Here is a 19884-nt window from a genome sequence, read left to right as displayed (position 1 = left end):
AGGGGGCCGCCGAAGTTTCGCTTTGGCGCAGGGGTGGGTGCCGGGCGCCGGGTGCCGGGTGCCGGGTGCCGGGTGCCGGGTGCCGGGGCCGGGGGGGCGCTGGCCGGGCCGGCCTGTCCCCGGGCGGCGGCGGCGGCGGCGGCGGCGGCGGCGGCGGCGCGGCGATGCCCACACTGTCGCTGTTTGGTTTGCTAGATCGAGCCTGCGTGCTGCCGGAGCAGGGCGCCGAGTCCATGCGAGCTGCCATCTGATCCGCGCTTATCAATGAAGCAGCCGATCATGGCGGATGGCCCCCGGTGCAAGAGGCGCAAACAAGCCAATCCCAGGAGGAAGAACGGTAAGAAGCGGCCCGGACCAAACTTTTCCGGGCTGCTCGGCGGCGCGGGCCGCGGGGAGGGGGGGCCGGGAAGGGCCGGCGAGGCGGCGGCGGCGGGCGGGCGGCGGGCGGCGGGGACCCCGCGGGCGAGCCTCTCCCGGGGCCGGAGCGGGAGCGGGAGCCGGAGCCGGAGCCGGAGCCGGAGCGCGCGGAGCGGGGACCCGGGGCGCCCGGGGGGGGGGCGGGGGGCTGGGGCGCCGGCGGGAGCGCCCCGGGAGAGGCTCGCCCGCGGGGTCCCCGCCGCCCTCCGCCGCGCTCCGCCGCCCGGTCCGCGGGTCCCCGGCCGCGCTGCGGGAGCGCCGGGCCCGGGCAGGGCGGGGCGGGGCGGGGGCCGGGGCCGGGGCCGGGGCCGGGGCGCGGGACCCCGCGGCGGGGGCGGGGGCGGGGGCGCGGGCGGGCGGGCGGACGGGCGCGGGCGGGCGGGGTGGGGGGGCCCGGGCTGCGCCGCCGCCGGCCTCAAAGTTTCTTGCCGGAGTCCGCGGCCGCCAAGTAACGGTCCGCGCGGGCGGCGGGGCCCGGCAGGGCGCGCCCGGGGCCCGGGGCCCGGGGCCGGGGGGCGGGGGCGGGCGCCGCGGGGTCGCGGGGGGCGCGCACACAGACTTTTCTGGGCCGTTTCCGCACGCTCCGGAGGCGCCCGCACCCGGGCTGAGCCGGGGAGCAGGACGCAGACGGGGCGAGGGGGGCGAGGGGGCGCGCGGGCGCGGGGGGCTGCAGGCGGGGGCGGCCGCGCCGGGGTCCCCCGGCAGGGGGGTGCCAGAGGGATGCGGGCAGGACCGGGAGACGCCGGGCCCCCGCCCCCGCCCCCGCCCCCCCAGGTATCACCCCCCGAACCGAGTCGTGGGAATAAAAGAGGAAAGTGATTGGCAAAGAGCGCGGGAGGCGCCCGGGGAGGGGAGCGGGCTGGGGACCCGAGGGGCGCCGCGGGAGCGGACGGGGGACCCCCCAGCCTCCGAAGGAAACCCAAGCCCCCAAAGCAAACAAGCCGAGGAGCGCCGGCTCGGGCCGGGGAAGGAAACTTGCGGCCGCCCGCGGGCCCGGCCCGGGCTCCCCGGCCTCCGGCCCCCGCGCCCTCCCCGCGCCCTCCCCGCGCCCTCCCCGCGCCCCGGCCCGCGCGGACCAACTTTCCCCGGAGGCCGCCTGCCCGGCAGCCGCGCGCGGGGCGGGGGGGGGGGGGGGCGGGCCGGGGAGGCACAAAGACCCGGAGCCCTGATTCGGGACAAATGATGCTGCTCGCGGGGTCTCTGCCTCTCCAGGTTGTGTGTGCGCGAGTGCGCGTGAGTGTGAGTGAGTGTGTGTGAGTGTGTGTGAGTGTGTGTGTGCATCTCCTGCTTGTTGTGCTGGAGGTGTCGAGCCATATGGGGGAGTGATAGAGGAATTTTGGTCAGAAACTGTTCGTTACGTTATCCTGCCTTTTCCCTTTGTGCTGCCTTTGATCTATTTGCTTGGCTTAGTATTACAAAAAAAAAGAAAAAGGAAAAAAAAAAAAAAAAACAAGTACAATAATATATTCCGAGCTGCTTCCCCAAGATCCAGTTGAGGCTGCCTCTTTTTAAGTCCGTCTCTCCCCCCTCTGTCTCTCTGTCTCTGCCTCTCTCTCTCTCTTAATTTAATTTTTTCTTCATTCTGGTAGCTGGCATTATTTAAGGTGGTCCTTACTCAGGAGACCTCCCCTTCCCCATCTCTGGGTAATTTAGTAGACACTAAAATTACACCTAATGTCCCCCTCTCCTCTCTTGTGTTTCCTCTGTTCCTTTTATTAAATGTTGGTTATTGATTTTCTAAAATCAATGTCTGTTGTGGGGCTTTTTTCCCCCTCTTACAAGTATCTAAAGCGTGGTGCTGATCAACTGGATAACAAAAGCTTTGTGTCAAGGAGGCTCTTTTTTTCTTCTTATGTTAAACAGTCATTTTTTTTTTTTCTTTTTGAGAGAGAGAGAGAGATTGAGAGAGAGACAGACAGAAAAGAGAAGAAAATGAGATATGAAGCAAGGTTCCCAGAAGTGTTCTTTTGCAGAAGAGACTATTTAGAATGTTTGTTTCTGCTTTCCTGCCTCCTCCCACCCCCTTCGGGATTTTGCCACCGATGACCAGCCTGGCCCGGGCCGTGAGGTCAGGCCAGAGCTCAGGTCTGGGGAAATAGAGGGCTCCCAGCTTCCTGGGAACCCTGAGGGTGGGGTTGGCGGAGAGGGAGGCCTGCTGGGGGCTCGCAGGTGAACCGAGAGCGCCAGGGAGGTGCTCAGCCCTGGACACTGCAACCATTTCCCCTCCGCCCAGCCCCTAACTTGGGAGAAGCCTCAACACTCCGAAATGGAAAGTTGAATTGCACATTTTAAGGCATTTACCTCAGACCTTGCACACTTCACAGCAAGCCTGTCCACTGCTTACAGCTTCTCTAACTTTGACTATTACCTGTGTCTTTTCCCAAATAATGTGTGAAAAAACATGCTGTGAATTGGTTACTTGTCAATGTTTTTCTTTGGGTTTAATCTGACTGAGCAATGCCCTGGTTTTGAGAAGCAGGTAGAAGAGTTTTCTTCCCCCCTTTTTCATTTTCTTTTCTCATCAAGCACATATCCAATGCCTTTCCCTTTGGGGATTGCCAGGATTTATCTGAACTGAGTGGATTTTTCTTCTTTCCTGGATTCATGGAAAAGATGTCACTTTTGAGCTTGTGTCTTTGCTGATAACACTAAATATGATGATGCTTATCAAAATCATATAGAAATTCCTGGAAAGGAATAATGGCAATACTAATCACAGAAGTAAGAAGCTGGAAGAGAAAAAAAGAGAGAGAGAGAGAGAGAGACAGAGAGAGAGATGGTCATCCAGGAAACTAGAATGGCACTTTATATAATTTAATGAAGTCAACAACGTATATATAGACGAGGGCGACAAGAAGAAAAAAAACCTGTAAAGCAGTTGTGCCTGCCTGGGTCTGTGTGTGTGTGTGTGCGCGCGCCTGTGTGTGTGTGTGTGTTTGAAGGCTGGTCAAGAACGTGGGTTAAAAGACGATGCTGTACACAATTATGAAAAAGCAAAGGAGAAGGAGCAGTTTGAGGGAAATAAATGTGCAGAGAGAGAAGCAAGAATCCAAAATCCAGCCTTCAAGATCCTCAGGCCAGCAAGATGCTTGGCAAAGACAGTGCCAGGGCCAAGTTAATCCAGAGCTGACAGTCTCCTTTCCCCCACATGGAAGGGATGCAATCTCTTCCCAGAAAGTAAGATGTGCAGCAGGAGGAAAGGGGGAGAGGGGTGAGGGGGAAGGAGGCAAAAAGCGAGTTGCCGGCAGACAAGAATGTGTGTCGGTTTCAAGAAAGTTCAGTCAGATGATCCTCAGTCGCCTGACTCACTTTGTAACACTTTCACTGAAGCTGGAGAGGAGGGGGGGAAACCCAGCCCCCCCCCCATTCCCCTGATTATACCCCACTATCTCCGCGCAGCCTTGGAGCCAGGAAGGAGCCCTTGGCGCGGGAGGTGCCCGGCTGTTGCCTGCCACTGGCGGGCCCGGCTGTAACTTGCAAAGTTAGTTGCTTTGGCCCCCGGTTCGGGGCTCTGGCTCCCGGGGATGCTCCCGCTCCCCTCCTGCCTCCCGCGGAGCCTGGGAAGATGGGCCGGCCTCCCCGGCCCACTGCCTTCCAGCATCAGCCTCTGGAAAAATCGCACATAACACACGCAGGTCGTAACAAAAATCAGATCCGGAAACTGCTTGCTTCAGAGAAGGGAATGAAAGTTGTCTTTTAAATGAAAACTGAATTAAGAGTGGAAGGGAAAAGGAAGTGGAAGGCAGAAAGGAAAGTCAAATCTGATTTTTCTACAAACTTTCATCAAGAGGGTTGGGGCTGGCGGGCGGGGCGGGGGGGGGGGTTGTGGATGGGGGGAGAGTGGGGAAGATTTTTACAAATGCCTTTGGTCTCCCGACTTGCAGTGGTAGAGAAAAGGGCTAAAGTTGGATGTTTTCAGGGCTTGGGACCCTAGGGGAGGAACAATCAGATGAGCAGAAATGATGATCCTTTTTAAAGATAAGCCCTCTCTCCTTACCACTTCCTTAGAGGGAGTGGAGGCGCTGGTGGTGATGCTTAGAGGCAGCGGAGGACGGAGAGGTTGCTTCCGTTTCAGAGATGCTTAAATGAAAAGGAAAAGGGAGGCATCGAGCCCCTCCTGAGGGCTTGTGGCCCTTGCCCCCCACCCCCCCCACCCCCCTGCGAGGTGCTGTCGGCCGGGGTGGGGGGCAGCCCGCAGTCGGGGCCCCTTGGCACACACTGAGGCAGGGAAGTTTCCTTCGGGGCTGCAGTGGCTCCAGACTTGGTCATCTTTGCAAGTGGGGCGATGTTTTGCAAGTAGCTCCTTCCACAAAGTTGATGAGTTTACAGGGAGCCTGCTTCGCTGGTCCTCCCAACACTCAGAGGCAGTTTGCGTGGCAGGTACCAGTTCTGAGGGCGCTCCAGAGATATCCATCTCCATCCTTCTCTCTCTGCGGAGATCTTCTGCAAGTTTCGTCACGCTGCACACACACAGGACTGGGGGCTATGTATCCAGACTGATATATTGGTTTTATTTCGGTTTGGAAAAACTAAGTCGATGGGGGTAGCAGCAACACGCCTGCCTTCTTCGTAGCAGGGCCACTGGCCTGCTGGCACCCCCCAGTGTGACGCCCCGCCGGGGGGCAAGGGTGGGCTCGGGATTTTCAACTTTACATTGTGTCTCTGTTGCCAAATAAAAATGAATCCGCGTCTTTAAGCATTTATTTCCAAATACGAAGGAAGCCAGGATGAAAGTTCCCTGCTAAAGTGCTATGTCATGTGCGTCCGACGCTTTCCTCTCTGGCTCGCTTAATTTGCTCAAAGTAAAGAAAATTCCAAGAGGTTATCAAAGCCCCTGACCGCTGTATTCAGAATATTTCCTTGGAGAAATGTGGGGTCTACCCTGAAGGTAGGAAAGGACGGTGCTCTTGAGCCAATGCTGGCTCTCTAGCAGCGCCGCATTGATTCCAAGATGTGGGAGATTCTTTGCCTTACGACAGTTTTTGTCATCTGCATTCTTCCAAGGCTTTTAAGGTGCATTTTCTTCTGTGTGAAAGGGAACTCTTTGTCCTTGTACTCTCCAGCACCGTGGCTTCCCAAGGTAGACACTATTTTGTGCCTGTCACAGAGAGAGGGAGTGCAGGTTTGCAATGCTCACAGACAATTGATTGTCTGCCCTAATGTGTTTCATTTACATGTTTATAACGTCAATGGTGCTGGGGTGTCCACTGTACCATTCATTCCCGCATTCCCACAAGGGGGCAATTGTCTGAATGGCCAAGTCAGACACCTTTTTGATTGCTCTTTGGTTGTCTTTTTAGAGCAAAGAGATAAAGGAGGAAAATCTGTGATGCAGAAACACTAGTTGAAAATATACGGAATTAAATGTCACCACAAAAGCAGATGTTAACATAAGCCCAAATATGCTTTTTAGCCAAGATGCGAAGGTTTGAAAAGAATAATTCAGAGCAGAGGGAAGGATGATTTAAAACCAATAAATATAGCCCTCTCACCCCCCCCCTCCCTGTGTCTTCCCTTTCTTTAGCAATCAGGAGATGAAATGTGATTTTCCTTTTCATTTTTAAGCCTTGAAACATCTAGGCACCTCCCTGTTATTTGTATGTTTGCTGTGATTTGTGAATTTTGTGTATATTTACATAGCTCTGTTTATACCAACAGCATCAGCTTACCACTTGGAAAATCTATTGAATGACTCTTTGGGCTGTGGGGAGTGTAAACTTTTAAAAAGTAAGATCCAAGTATTTCTTCATCACGCATTTTTTTTTTAAAAAAAAAAAGGAAAGCAGTAATAATCAGCAGACTCTAAGGAAGTCTCTGCCTTCAGAGCTATGTGCCAGAGACTTTTATCCTGGGTGACAGTCCTGTCACAGTGAAAACTCTCAGGAAAAGTGTAACTAGTAGTCACAAAGTAAATAAAGAATTTCGTTTTAAGGTGTTCTGTACTGTTTTTATATACTCTGTGCGGGTGCGTGCGCGCCTGTGTGTGTGTGCGTGTGGGGTGTGTGTGTGTGTGTGTGTGTGTGTGTGTGTGTGTTGTCTCGTGTTTCCTCTGAGAAGAGTGAGAGGAAAAGCCATCCATGTGTGTGCTTTTGGCTTTTCCCTTCATTCAGTTCTCCCCCACATATTATGCATATATGTATCACACATGAATACATCTGCTTAAAAAAAGAAAGATTTCACAGTTCAGATGGTGCCTTGCTGGTTCATTAAGGTAATACAGTTATTAGAAGTTGCTCTAATTTCGCGTGTGGTCCAGAAGGAGAGAGAAAAAAAATGCTAACTCTTGTGTCATCTGGTAGGAGGTAAATAGGGGTGGGGAAACTTTTATGATTTTGTAGTAAATTAGGGAGGGGGGCAAGAAAAAAGATCGCCAGTCTGTGAAAAGATTTTTGCCTCTCCGGGAAGACACGCACAGTAGCTGCACCGTTAGCTGAACCCCTGACACGGCGGTCTTTTGAATGCCTTAGGTATGATTTCACTTTCGCTCACATCAATGCTGACCTGAATGCCTTTCATATCTGATCCGCTGTGTCTCTCCCAGTAAACATCCCCTGAGGGGAGAACAAAGAAAGGAGCTCTTCTTCTTCTTAATCACAATTCAGCCCTTTCACCGCCGGCAGGCTCCATTTGCATTCTGCTACAGAAAGCCAAGATGAAAAGAAAGAGAGAGAGAGAGAGAGAGAGAGAGAGAGAGAGAGAGGGAGGAGAGAGGAGAGAGGAGGAGAGAGGGTAGTAGCTGAGTAAAATAACTTAGGTGTTTGTGGCTGTTTGTTGGGCTTTCCCTAGTTACCAGCCTTATATAGTTGATGCTTGACCAGGCCCTGTCCCTCCTGACAGGCATATAGTGTTACAAGATGGCATGTCTGTACTATTCATGGCCACCCGCTCAACACTTGAGGTAGAAAGTGTCAGAGAGGGATCAAATTCTCCCTCAGAAGCCTGTTAGACTCGGGGTCAGGTGTGTGGACTTCCCACTCTTGAGTGCTGCCTACTATTTGGCCTTCCTTATTGTTTACCATCATCAGCCCAGGGAGGTGAGGGCACTTGGGGAGGGGCGGGGGTGGGCGGTGTGTGCAGGGTGCTGCAGCTGGAGGCTGCTCCGGAGGAGAGCAGGGATGAAGTCTCCCCGGGCCCTGCTCTGGTTTCAGGGATGGGTGTCTGGCCCAGAGCAAAAAAGGGAGAGGTGCTTACACCCAGCCTGAACACACGCTGATAAATCTTCAGGAAAACTGGAAAAGACTTTCCCATTTTTTCCCCTGACTTTTTATGATAATTCATATTTTCAAATGAAAGGGGAAAAAAGCCAAGAAAGAAACTCTCAAATGAGCCAAAAAGGAAAAAAAAAAAAAAAAAAAAAAAAAAGAGAGAGAAGAAGAAGGAAAAAAAAAAAGAAAAGAAAATTCTCTGAAAAGAATTTTAGGGGGAAAAGTTGTTCTATTTTAAAAAGCTTTGAGGGCTGTAAAGTGCCACGTTTTTCACACCTTCTCCATACTTTTTTTTCAGATTTTTTTAGTATGTTTAACATTTGTGAGATGACAGCCTTTTTGTATCTCAAACTGGAGGCTTCAAGATTTGTAGGGAGGGGTTGGTGGTATTCACGATCTCCTCGGAGGGAAAGTTTATGCCTCCAGGGCTCCTTCTTCCTGGGAGCTGCCTAAACCCTCGCAGGCCGACCTGTCAGGTCTGACTGTGTTATTTGCCCCCATTTGCAACGTGCAGAAGTGACACGCAGTTCATGGCATCGGAGTGAGACCACAGCAAGAGCAGAAGCCTCTCGTGACAACTTTTCAGCTGCATTATCTTGCTCCTAAACTGTCTTGTCCCTTTTTTTTTTTTCTCTCTTTTTCTCCCTTCCTCGAAACCGCCCTTACTTAGACCCCAGCTCTCGAGGAGGCTGAGCTGCAGGCCCGCGCGCAACTTGAGAGGTGCACCGGCCTCCCGCGGCCCCGGAGTCGTAGGGGACCCCGGGGCTTGTCCGATGGCCCTTGTGCGGATTTCACGTGTGAGAGCAGAACTAGCGGAGACGTTAGAAGTGGCACACGGGCATGTGACACAGATTCCTGATTTTTTCTCTCTCTCTCTCTCTCTCTCTCTCTCTCTTTCCCCCCCCTCCTCCTTTTCCCAGAAGATTTGCAGAATTTACAAAAAGAGATTATCCCTACACCTTCCACCCCTCCTATCCACCCCCATGACCCAAGCAATGAAGGATTTAGGCAGATTTACTTCAGTAAACACCTTTGGACACTTGGGGGGAAAGTGGGAGTCTGTTTGCAAAAGGAGGCTTTTGTTAAGTGAGGTACCGGGATAATGCTTTACCAGGCAGCTGTGATATTAACCTACCCAGCAATGCGGGAACACTCTTTAACTCTTTGAGTGCCTGGCCCTTTGCACTCAGCAGATAAAATCCCGGCTCTCCAAAGACACTCAGGATTCTGGTTCCAGCAGTTTATTATTCAGACAAGTCGTGTAGACATGAAAACTGTTCAAGCTTTTAAAACAATGTGGTTTAATTAGATGAGGTGGACTTACATTGCTCATAAGCCCTCCAAATGGTGGTTTATAATTGGCAAGGAGGAAAAAAAAAGGGAATCAAGGCAGCACATTAAAAATTCCAGGAAATATCTTTAGAAAAGCTATTTTCATTTCCAGCTTTTAAAATATTAGACGATGGTAGCTAGAGGGAATAAAGCAGCTGGGGCCTCTCTCCTTACTATAAAAGACACCAGAAGTTTGTGATGAAGAAAGGGGGGGCTTCGGCTCAAAAAAGCTGTGAGAGGCCAGTTGGGACAGTGACATTATCACAGCCCTCGCATCTTTTCAAGGGGGAAGTGTTGCCTATCTTTCTCGGAGCTTGGAAGGTCATGTGAACCTCAGAGTCAGGGCCTCAGGCCGACTGTTACCAACTTGAGACTTGCCAAAGCCAGCAGAGAGGCATTTATAAGAGGAAGGAGTTAATGGTTATTTTTTGCCGGGCACAAGAATAACTTTACAGGTGTTGCATTTGGGCTTAAATAAGATTGCCTTATTTAGTTTCGAAAAAGAGTGTAGGTGTCAACGTTCAAGCAGCCACAAATGTGTGAGAAAGTAAAGGGTATGAGACATGACAGGATTAAAGGTGTTTGCTATGTTGTTACACCGTGTGTCAGGCTGCAAGCTCCCTTTGTCACAGCCTCCTGGTGATTTGACAGCGCAGATCTACTTCCCTTCTAGGTGAGACAGCATTTTTTAACTGGAGTTATAAATATGGTACACCCTTCCAGTTGCACCCTGCCTCCCAGATCCATGAATCCCATTTGAAAGCATCTTGCCCTGAGACACAATGAACAAATGCTGGATACAGGGGGCTGTGTGCTCGGGGGCCCGGGCATCGCCAGCATCACAGTAGCTGGCATTGACTGTTGTTTGGCAAGAAGGTCCTCTGCCAAATCATCCAATAATTAAGTTTTATGTTATTTGTATGAACGACCAAGCATGCAGTATTCCTTTTCAAATCAAAGGGAGGCTTAAAATTACTTTTTGAACACTTTCAGACCATGGTCAGGTCACAGTTTGGGGGCTGAATTAAAATGATCTCATTCATGATCTAATTGAGGTTGGCAAAACCTTAACAGTAGCAGGAGTACATAAATATAAATCAAAGACCAAAATTTAGCAAATCATATCATTTGCTAGAAATCTGCTCATGAATTATTCTCCGATTGCCAACCCAGAAGTTAAACTTTGTCTCCCCTCAGCAACAGTAACTGTGCATATTTTTTCAGGCTCCTGACAGGAAAGTTAGAGGAGCTGAGGGGAGAAGGAGGATGATCAGTCTCTTTCATCAGATATTCTGTGTGTGTGACCCGGGAACGTAGGAAAGCTCATGAAGCCAAGTGCGTTACAGTGGGTGCTGCAGTCTTGGTTAGAAATTAGTAGTGGGCTTCCGAAAACCAGACTTTGGAAGAGCAAGCAGTGGGGACACGTTAAGGGATGTGAGGGGAGCAAACATTTCGTGGAGGATCTGATTGAACTTTGCTTTCATTTTTCAATCGAGGAATGTAATCGTCATCATGATTTGATTTTTTTTTTAAATTTTTTTAAATTTTTTTTTTTTTTTTTTTTTACAAACCTAGTTCTATTAGCTGAGTGGAGGGGATGAGATTTGAAGTAACTGTTAGAATTAAAAGACAGTACTGAAATGTTGGTGTACATATTTAAGTTACCTTTTCCTTTTAAAAAAAAAAAACTTACTCTAAAATTAAGACTCTGGATAACTTTTCCTATAATCCATGGGATTAAACGTCACATTCTATTGCATCTAATCTGCTGGTAGTTATTCTTCATTTTCCTGGGTTGCCGTGTGTTTTTCCAACTTAAACCCACACATACTCTGCTTTAAACTGGAGGAGACCTGATTCTGAACTCGAGTGTTCTGAAGTCAAAATTTTAAATCCCACTTCAGGGAAGGTATTCCTTCAGGCGAATGACAAACGTGCAACTGGTCAGTTTAGCTAACTCCATCGTAAGAGCAAATATAGGAAGCTGTGTTTTTAAGTCACAGCACTAAGGTGGAGGCATTTTTAAATCATCTCAGGTGACCGAGGTACAGGAGTGCATCCTTCTGGGAACAGATCATTGTCATTAATGATTTCCCGTGACAAAAAAAAGTCAAAACATATTCTACATTTAAAAAAATGGAATGGATTCCTCTTCAATAGTTAGGTTGTTAATATGACAGCTGTAGTGATTTTTGTTCCTCATTTTATTCTGTGTCTCTTTTTATGATCAACAGTAGGAAATAAAGGTATTCCTGACAAGGTGCTAGGCAACCCCTCCTAAAAATAAGCAGTCAACAACAGATCAACGGAGGAAGCAAGATATCCTGCTATTTAAGATAGCATGAGATTTCTTTTTTTTTTTTCCCTCTGTCCTAAACAGATGAGTAAATTTCAGGGAATTCAGTGCCCAAGTGATCTGTAATGTAACCTATAGACCTCACTGTTTCTTAGCTTAAATTGTATTTATATTGTCTTGTATATCCGAGTAACTGTAATCAAAGAAACTTTGCAATTTGCCTATTCTTGGAAGTACCTAAGTTTCTATTTTAGACACAAAGCACATCAATGGAAGTGTTTCACATCATGAGATTTCTCAGTTTTAAGAGGTGAGGTTGATATATAAAGAACTCAGTAAGCTGTGTTTTCATAATAAATAGACCCATTAAAAGGGAAAAATCTCTAAGCAAAATGGTTGTCCTCTGAAGATTTCCCATCACCTTTGCTCCGCTAATGGGAATTTGAAAACTAAATACAGCCCATATGCACACATTCCACATGCACACAGTTACAAATACACCCTGGAACCCCAACTCTGAGACTTTTCCTCTTGGACTTTCACTGCGATCCTACAGCTTGTGAATGAAATATATTCAAATGAAAAGAGTAGAGGCAAAGAATGAACATAGACCCCTGTTTAGTAGGATTCATTGTCGGGGTGGGGGGGGAGAAAAGCGTTCCCTGTGCCACAAGACTCTTACAAAACTTACTTGCACCTATTAGTCTCAACTTTACGTGTATTATTTAGGATAAATCATAAGCTTTGTGCTTTTAAACTGCCCCCCCCCACCCACCCACCCACACCGCCACCCATATTCCTTCAATATTACCAACCTCAACGCGGATTATGCTAACTTGATTGCAAATTGTTATGGTTTTTAAAAACAGCATTCGGGACTCCTGGATAAGGATGGCATTTGAAAGTGGTGTTTATAATATTTAAAGGAGGAAAAAAAAAGGCAGGGGATTAAACCATACTGAACACTTAGAAATGTGTGGAGTTTTTATACTTGTGCAGATAAAGTGTGAGGTAGCCTTACCCTGTGAAACCAAGACCACAAATGATATGTGTCAGTAGGTTCTTTGATAGGGCTTCTGGCCACAGTGTTTTTGTGCTGTCAAACTGCTATGTTGAACAAACACCTCCTCTGGGACAAAGTGATAAATGCAGAGACAGGCTGGCTTCAACCAGTCTCAGCAACCTCCTCAACCACACCCCCCCACTCCCAGACCCACCTCTCCCTCCCACAATCCAGCCACCTCCCCACTTTTGCTTTGCCCCTTTACCTGAAGTCGAGGTTCCTAGGGAGATGCGCAGGGCTTTTCAAGGGGTCAGTGGTGAGTAATTATTGATACTTCCCAAATCTTATGAATCAGTACTATGAAACTACAGGCAAAGTCTTTTTCTGGCAGGCTTTATCTAGTCTTTTTTAAGTGGAACTGGACTGAGCTTCTAAACTTTTGCCAACTTGAACTTTTTCCACCTTTGCTTAATCATTTGAAAAACCACTTGCTTTCCTCTTGTCTTTCCCCCAGTCACTGGAGCTTTATTTTCTAAGGTTCACGCAATTATGTTGTGCAACACAAAACAAAATTTTGCCTTAAAAAATCCAAACACCATTACCTCCTACTTTTCACTTTCCAGCGTCGTCCTTTTAAGGCTAACACTTCAAATGTATAGCCAACTGGGTGTTTTTTTTTTTTTTTTTTCTTTTTTTCTTTTTTTCCCCTTCTCCCTCCTGGAGCCATTATTCTCTGACTAAAACCTGTTTACTGGTGCCTTTGTGTGTGCCTTTTTTTTTCTTTTCCTGACATTAAATGAATTTCCATCTTCTACTTCTGCAATCTCTAAGAAATAGATAAACCATTATATTTTTTTCCCGGCTCGTATTTTAAAGCGGTGATCCTGACAGCAGGACGATTATTGCACTTTATGTTTTAGTGGATGTTTGCTGTTGCTAGTTACAGCAACACTTATCATAAGACAGCAAGAAAAGAGTAGTCCCTGGTAATTAAAGTAATGAAATATTCATTTACTCTACCTTTTCTGTAGTCTCACAAATTAGGCTGCTACATTTAATGCCTGCACTGCCTCTGTTTTTATTATAATGGCAGCTTTCGCATCTGCAATTAGGACTAATTCTGACAGTTACAATTTCTGAGGGATGGTAAACAGTGAACGAGATGTGCAGCAGAGGTATTACACGTGAAAAGCCCTTGTCTCTTTAACCTTGTTGTTTTTTTTCTCTCAGAGGTTACCTTTTCCCGATGGTGCAAAATCGACTTGACATAACTGTTCATCAGTTTCAGGGTTTTCCCTGGAGGTATTTGCATCAAATCAGCCCAGTCAAGCTTCAAGTTGAAATTGGCAGGCCAGAAACTGACAGGGTAGGGACTGGAAAAGAGAGACAGCTAAAGAACACGCAGCAAACTGACAGTAGCAGAGTGAAAGACTGAGGTTGGGGGGGGGGGGGGAGCGAGAGCTTTTCAACTTTCGTGTAAGGGAAATCTCAACTCCTGGACGGATCTCAGTAGCAGAGGATCCTGGAGGAACTCGGAAGGTCCAGGGATTCAGGACACCTTCAGCTCAGGCTTTACCCCCAGGGCTCCCCAGCCCTGCTGCGGGGTGGGGGGGGCTCACTCTCATTTCCTCTGATTGGATGCCTGGAGTGGGCACACTTAATTAAACAGGAGCAAAGTTCTGAGGCACCTCCTCAGCACTTATTAAAGCTTGAAAGCCAAATCTCATGATCAGTGTTATAGGAGGAAAATAAGGCGGTTTGGGTTTTTTTTTTTTTTTTTTTTTTTTTCCTTTCCCTAATTGTTAACTTGTAGGGAAAGTTCCTTCTCTCTACCAGGTTGGTTTTCTCGGGTTTCTGCTTGGGAGCAGATTAGATGTTCCCGGAGACCAGGGCTCGGGAGACTTGTCAATTCAAAAGTTAGTGCGTGTTGGTCAACACAAACAGCCACGTAGCAAGAAAAAAACATATTTAAAGGGACACTCCCTGGAATAACATGGGGTTGCAAGTTGCCTTTGTCGAATAACGCCCTCCTAGCCGGAGAACCCAAGAACATGTATGCAGTTGTTTAAAGGGCAGAAAAACGTGGGAAAAATCTTAAAATAGCTGTGACATTAAACTTTTATTTCAGTATCGGGATTGTCCCTTTAAGGAAAAACCTATGATTGCAAAACTTTTATAATTGCTCTAACAAAGAACACAAATATGAAAAGTGCTCTCCTTGTCCGATTATGGGGTTTTTTTTTTTCCTCCTCCTTTATGTTTATTTTTTGAAGCCAATGTTTTTTGTCATCCTTTCTCATCTCTAATAACTTTGCGGGAGGGTGGGTGTCGGTGTCTTTACCAGATGATTTAAAATCCTCGCCACTTTCCAACTAGACTTGGGGGTCGAATAAGCCCTTGCTTTCAAACCGTCTTCAGGCTCTGTGTATGACAGGCATTGGCTGATCTGCTGATGCCCATTCGACAGGCACTGTTGAACTAAAGTGGTGTGACGGCACAGTTTTGTTAAGCTGTGAACAAAGGGCTGAAGATGCCTTCCTGGCATCGTCCGTGTGCATATTGGCCTTGTCACAGTTTTGCTTGATTTAATGCTCTGTTTATTCCTAGATATTAAAACTTAAATTCCAAACAATATGTTCTCAAATACTACATACCAACTTTATTTTAAAAGCTTTAACTTCGAAGATCCTAGGGGTTCATTTGCTTTTCCAGTTTGCACATAGCCAACGTTAAAACACAGCTTTGGAAATAAACAGATTGCCAGTAGCCTTTTAACTGTTATCCATTTTAAAAGGGGATTCCAGTCTGAAAAAAAAAAGTCTTATTAGGGTAAAAGATTTATTTTTCTTTGATCACTGGTTGGGAGTCATTATTTATTTCAACAGTGGATTCTCGCGTAAATTCCTTAGGAGAAGTTACCTTGTGTGTACAGTCTGGGCAGACGTTTAAAAAGATCCCTTATTAAAAAGATACTTGGTTATAAGAGTGACCATTTGCAAATACCTGGAAGGGTAGGCACGTTACTGCTACCAGCAAGGGGGAAAGAAGAAAGAAAAGAAAAAAAAAAGAAAAGAAAAGAAAAGAAAAGAAAAGAAAAGAAAAGAAAAGAAAAGAAAAGAAAAGAAAAACAACAACAACACAGAACAGAGGGGGTTTGTGTTCAAATGAGTCCTGTTTAACAGACAGCAGGAGAACTAGGATTGAGATTTTAAAAAGACAAGAATTGTTATAAAAATCCCTGTTCCACAGACAACAGCTAGGTCTTCAAAAGAAAAGTTCAGTTTAGGACTAAATTTAGATTCCAGTGTCCCGTTGAATGTGTCCTGAGGTTTATCGATGCCGGGGGTGGGGTGGGGTTTTGTTCCCCCTCTGCCTCTTTTTCCTCCCTTCAGGTTTGCTTCAAGAGTTTGCTAAGAGATTAGTTAGCAAGTTTATATTGAGGAGGTAGCCATGGGAAGCAGCTCTCTGCTCGAAGGAACGCGCAGTGGGTCAGAGTGTGAAAACACGGGGAGCTAATACTAAGGCCCCGGATCAGGTACTTTATTTTCTCTTAGAGACAGACTGCTCGCAGAAAGGTTTGTAGGATGACATCCCGTCCCAGCAGGAGCACAGATGCTGCCACTTTTAGAAACTTCCAAATAAGCAGTATTGCTGGAACTACTTTATGAAAAAAAAATTTTTTTTGTTTTAATCTATTGCCAGATCACTCCCTTTTCATTATGTAAAGAGGCTATAATTTGGGAGAGTCAAGGTTATTTTTACCTCCATTCATAAAACAACATGCTTCACCAGAGCTGTTCTGGAGAAGGTGAGGAAGGTGGCAGAGGAGAGAAAAATATTCCGCGATATGAGAAGTATTGCTGCTAATAACCAGGGAGACTGCACTAGAAAATCGGAAATGGAATCTCTGCAGTAAAACACATACCCACGTTCACCTGCCCTAAGCGCACTTTCTTAGCACTGACAGTTTTACTAACTGGAATGAATTGCCTTTTTTTTTTTTTTTTTTCTCTCTCTCTTTCTCTCCCCGGTAGTAGTTTGATCCAATACTCATTTCTACGAAATAGTCCTCACAGCCAGGGAAGGTGACGCAGGTAGGGGTGAGGAGGCAGGAATAAGCCTTTATTGCTAGTTTTCGTGTAATATCATCCATGAAAAAGACATCCCACCAGGAGCATGGCTTGCAGCGTGGGCCAGTCTCTTGGTTTCGTGGGAGATGGTTGCGTCCGGTCCCATTGTTGTGAACGAGATTTGGACATGCAAGTCTCCAATCTGGCAAAAAGCATAGGCCTTTTAATATATTAATGGGGCAGATTCTTACTTAATATATGAAGTAAACTTTGGCATTGGCTTGGTGTTTTCTATTAATACTTTGTGAGCAACTATTTATAAAAGAGACAGACAAATACGAGATGATCCAAAGAGTCCTCCTGCCCCAACCCCTCGCCGGACATGATCTGCCTTGTTGTGCCAACTCATAACATTCTATCTGTAAAGGGCTCTAAGTAAACCCATAATCTCTGCTATGTTTTAGAACAAATGTATGGCTGGGACCAACATGACTTCTCACCTTTTAATGAACTGTCCCGGTTTAGGATCTTGTAAGGAATGGAGTGTAAAAAGAAGCAAAGTAGAAGATGAAGGGATCTCGTAAATAGTTTCCTTTGAACGTCCACAATTGCTTACTTGGCCTTTTCCCCCCTTTTTTTTGCAGGCCAGCAGAAATGGCCTAGCCCAGGGCTCATCCAAGTGAGCACATTTCAGAACAATTCATTGGATAATTTGAGGGAGACACCAGCCCTGTGATACCAATGAAGTGCATGAACTGAGAACTTTCCTGAGATGGGGAGTGGATGTGATGTTAGGATAGGGCATTCCTGAAGGGATTTCTGATTCATGTGAGAATAGTAAGCATAGATCTTCTGGCCATCAGTCAGCATCAGGTTTCAAATAAACAGATATTGATGGCTGTCTTGATCTCCCCCCCACCCCGCCCCCCAGTTCCCTTCCTAGCTGGGTGAAGAGCAAGCTCTGCTTCAAGTAAATAGGATCTTTGAATGTATCTGCAATGAGGTAGGGCTTTCACGATCAGTATCTGCAAGCCAGGAGCGTGAATGTGATCTTATTGTATCGCCGTGTAGAGATGAGATAGTCTAGAGCTACAGCACACCAGTGCATTGTGCTGGGGTGTGGGGAACAATCTTTCCATTGCCAAAGCAGCAACTCTTTTATTTTTCATCATTGTTTCCTTACCTCACTTGGTATGCTTCTCGTGATACAGATCTGAGTGAGTTGTGCAAGCTTCAGACTTGCCAGCCCCCAGCTCCCAGGCCTAGTACGGAGTAATTCATAAACTTACCATATTAGACTATCAGATTGAAACCAAGGGTTTCTACTAGTGGTGGAATTGGAAAGCCCATTGTTTTGATTATCATTTCATCAGCCCCAACTGATACTAGTATGCTCAAGGAAAACATACTTCAGTTACAGTTGATTTTCAGATTCCAAAATGGTGCTGCAAAGCCTGTGCATCTCTAATTATATTTTATGCTAGGCTGTGCAATACCAAAATATACGCCGCGGCAATCAGTGAGTGAACAGTATCAATCAATTTGTAAACAGATGAAGTCACTCATTCCCAAACTGGTTTTCCAAAAACAATTACTAAATTACAATAGAAAAAAATTGTACAGTTACTGTATTTGTGTGCTGTGTTACAATCAACATACCAGGGAAACAAAACAATTTAATGCAGAAAAATCATCATTCATCTACATTATAATTGCTTCTTTTTCACATCTACAGGGCGGTTAATTAAAATTGTGATTAAATGCGGTCGCGCTGCCTAAGATGTCTTGCCCAAAACAGGTGGTACAGAATTTAAAAGTAAAAAAAATGTAATTAGCATTGGAAATTGAGAAATTGCCTGTAAGAATCAGTGTTAATTTCAGTCAGTGATGAGGTAATTTATAAATGAATGCAGTGGAGGCTGTGCAAATGCACAATTGCCTTCCTTGCCATTCTTAGCATTCTCAGCATGCAGGTGAAAATGTTTTCAAAATATTGAGGTAATTTGAAAACCAATCCATGCATTCTGTATCTTTTTTCTCCCGTTTGTACCAAATGCTGAACAAATGCTGCCATGGATGGCACGATCCATCAGTTTTTTACTTCCTAAAAGCAATGCTGCACATATTTTAGACCTAGATTAGGAAACGTAACAATACAAATTGCAAGCCTAAAATTCTTGCAGGGGTCAAAATTGCGCTCCCGAAGCTCTGACTGATGTGGGTTTGGTTTTCTGCACGACGCTCCCATCAACAAAAGAGGACCCGGAAGGAAATTTCCCCCCGGAACAGGTAGCACGGGCCTAAAAAGGACTATTAACTACTCTAAGAAAACTTGAGGTTTTATTTTTAGAGTTTAAGGCAGAACTGGAGAGTTGTAGTAGGCCAGTGTTTTCCTCAGAATTGTTAACTGTATCTTGATTACTCCACCCAAAAGCCTCCAAAACTGGTGAATAAAGTTATTACTAGGAAACAGTTTTCCAGAGCAGGAAACAAGAAGGGAATTTCTGCTCATTAATAACGTCTCTTCTTTTAATAAACAGGGATGCAACTTTCTAATAAAGCATTATACCATCCACGGAATGTATTTCCAGCAGGCGGATGGCACGTTCTGTTAGGGCATGAGTCAATTTACAGTTTAGATAGTATCTAAAAATTATTTTGGTAGACGCTGTGTTCTTATCATTGAAATAAGAACCACCAAGCTTTTAGAATCTCCTCCTAATGGACAAAATTTAACTCTCATATGCTGATCCTGACCGTGTGAACCACGTGGATTCTAAATATTTTAATAATTAATTGAGGCAAATATGGGGTTTCAGTATCTGGCTGCCAGTGGAGTGAAAGAGACTTTGGGGGACTTCTCAAGCATTCCCTTCCTGTATTTGGCATTCTGCAAAATGTTCTCTCCATATAAAGCCCGTCCTAAGAATAGGTTCAGTTAACCGTTACCGATCAATCTACTAATAATCAGATTCTCTCGTGTAAAATATCCTGCCTGGTTCTTTAGTGTTTGAGGCGGAAATCGATGATTTAGCTCGGAAGACATCCTTTGGGTAACCCTGACATTTCGGGGAGAGAGACAAAAAAAAAAAAAACCCAAAAAACAAAAATAAGGAACGATCTGTGTCCCTGACGGTATCTTATTGTCCTCTGATATCAGACCTCTCCCCTCACCCCGTGACCCTTCCTCATCACTTTCAGGCCACCAGTGAACTGTGCGGTGTAGAGGTGACAACTCAGCTGGTTGTTGCGAGTGGCATGGCATCATTTCTTCCGTATTTAAACCTGTTTCTCATTTAATAGTATAAGTAGAAAGAAAATGAGACCTGTAAATGGAGGAAACTGGAAGGTCACCAGTTAACTCGGAGACCCCTGGGTGTTGGCGTTCACCAGCTCCTGCCCCCCCCCCCCAACTAACTGCCACTAGGACAATTTCATCTGTCAGCAGCCAGTTCACCTTCAGTGAGGGAGAGTGCGTACTTCGTCAAAGCCTGGCTTCCCAGATTCCCTTCAGGACCTGCGAACAGAAGATCTGCAGCCACATGGGGCCTGGCTCAAGTT

General features: G+C 46.5%; 1 protein-coding gene across 4 annotated transcripts in view; it reads left to right on the top strand.

Annotated features, from left to right (window-relative positions):
• The window catches only part of ZEB2 (zinc finger E-box binding homeobox 2), a 137743-nt gene that overhangs the window by 3270 nt on the left and 114589 nt on the right, over nucleotides 1-19884 (top strand). For all 4 annotated transcript variants that reach the window (XM_035702351.2, XM_025431374.3, XM_025431381.3 and 1 more), the window contains one exon: nucleotides 196-337. In XM_035702351.2, coding sequence (XP_035558244.1) covers nucleotides 265-337 — 73 coding nt within the window. In that variant the 5' untranslated portion in view covers nucleotides 196-264. The remainder of the gene's footprint in view (nucleotides 1-195; nucleotides 338-19884) is intronic.

Source organism: Canis lupus, chromosome 19 (genome assembly GCF_003254725.2).
Source record: "Canis lupus dingo isolate Sandy chromosome 19, ASM325472v2, whole genome shotgun sequence".
Taxonomy (NCBI): Eukaryota; Metazoa; Chordata; class Mammalia; order Carnivora; family Canidae; genus Canis; species Canis lupus.
The sequence above is the reverse complement of the archived record's forward strand: the minus strand, read 5'-3'. Positions and strand labels throughout refer to the sequence as shown.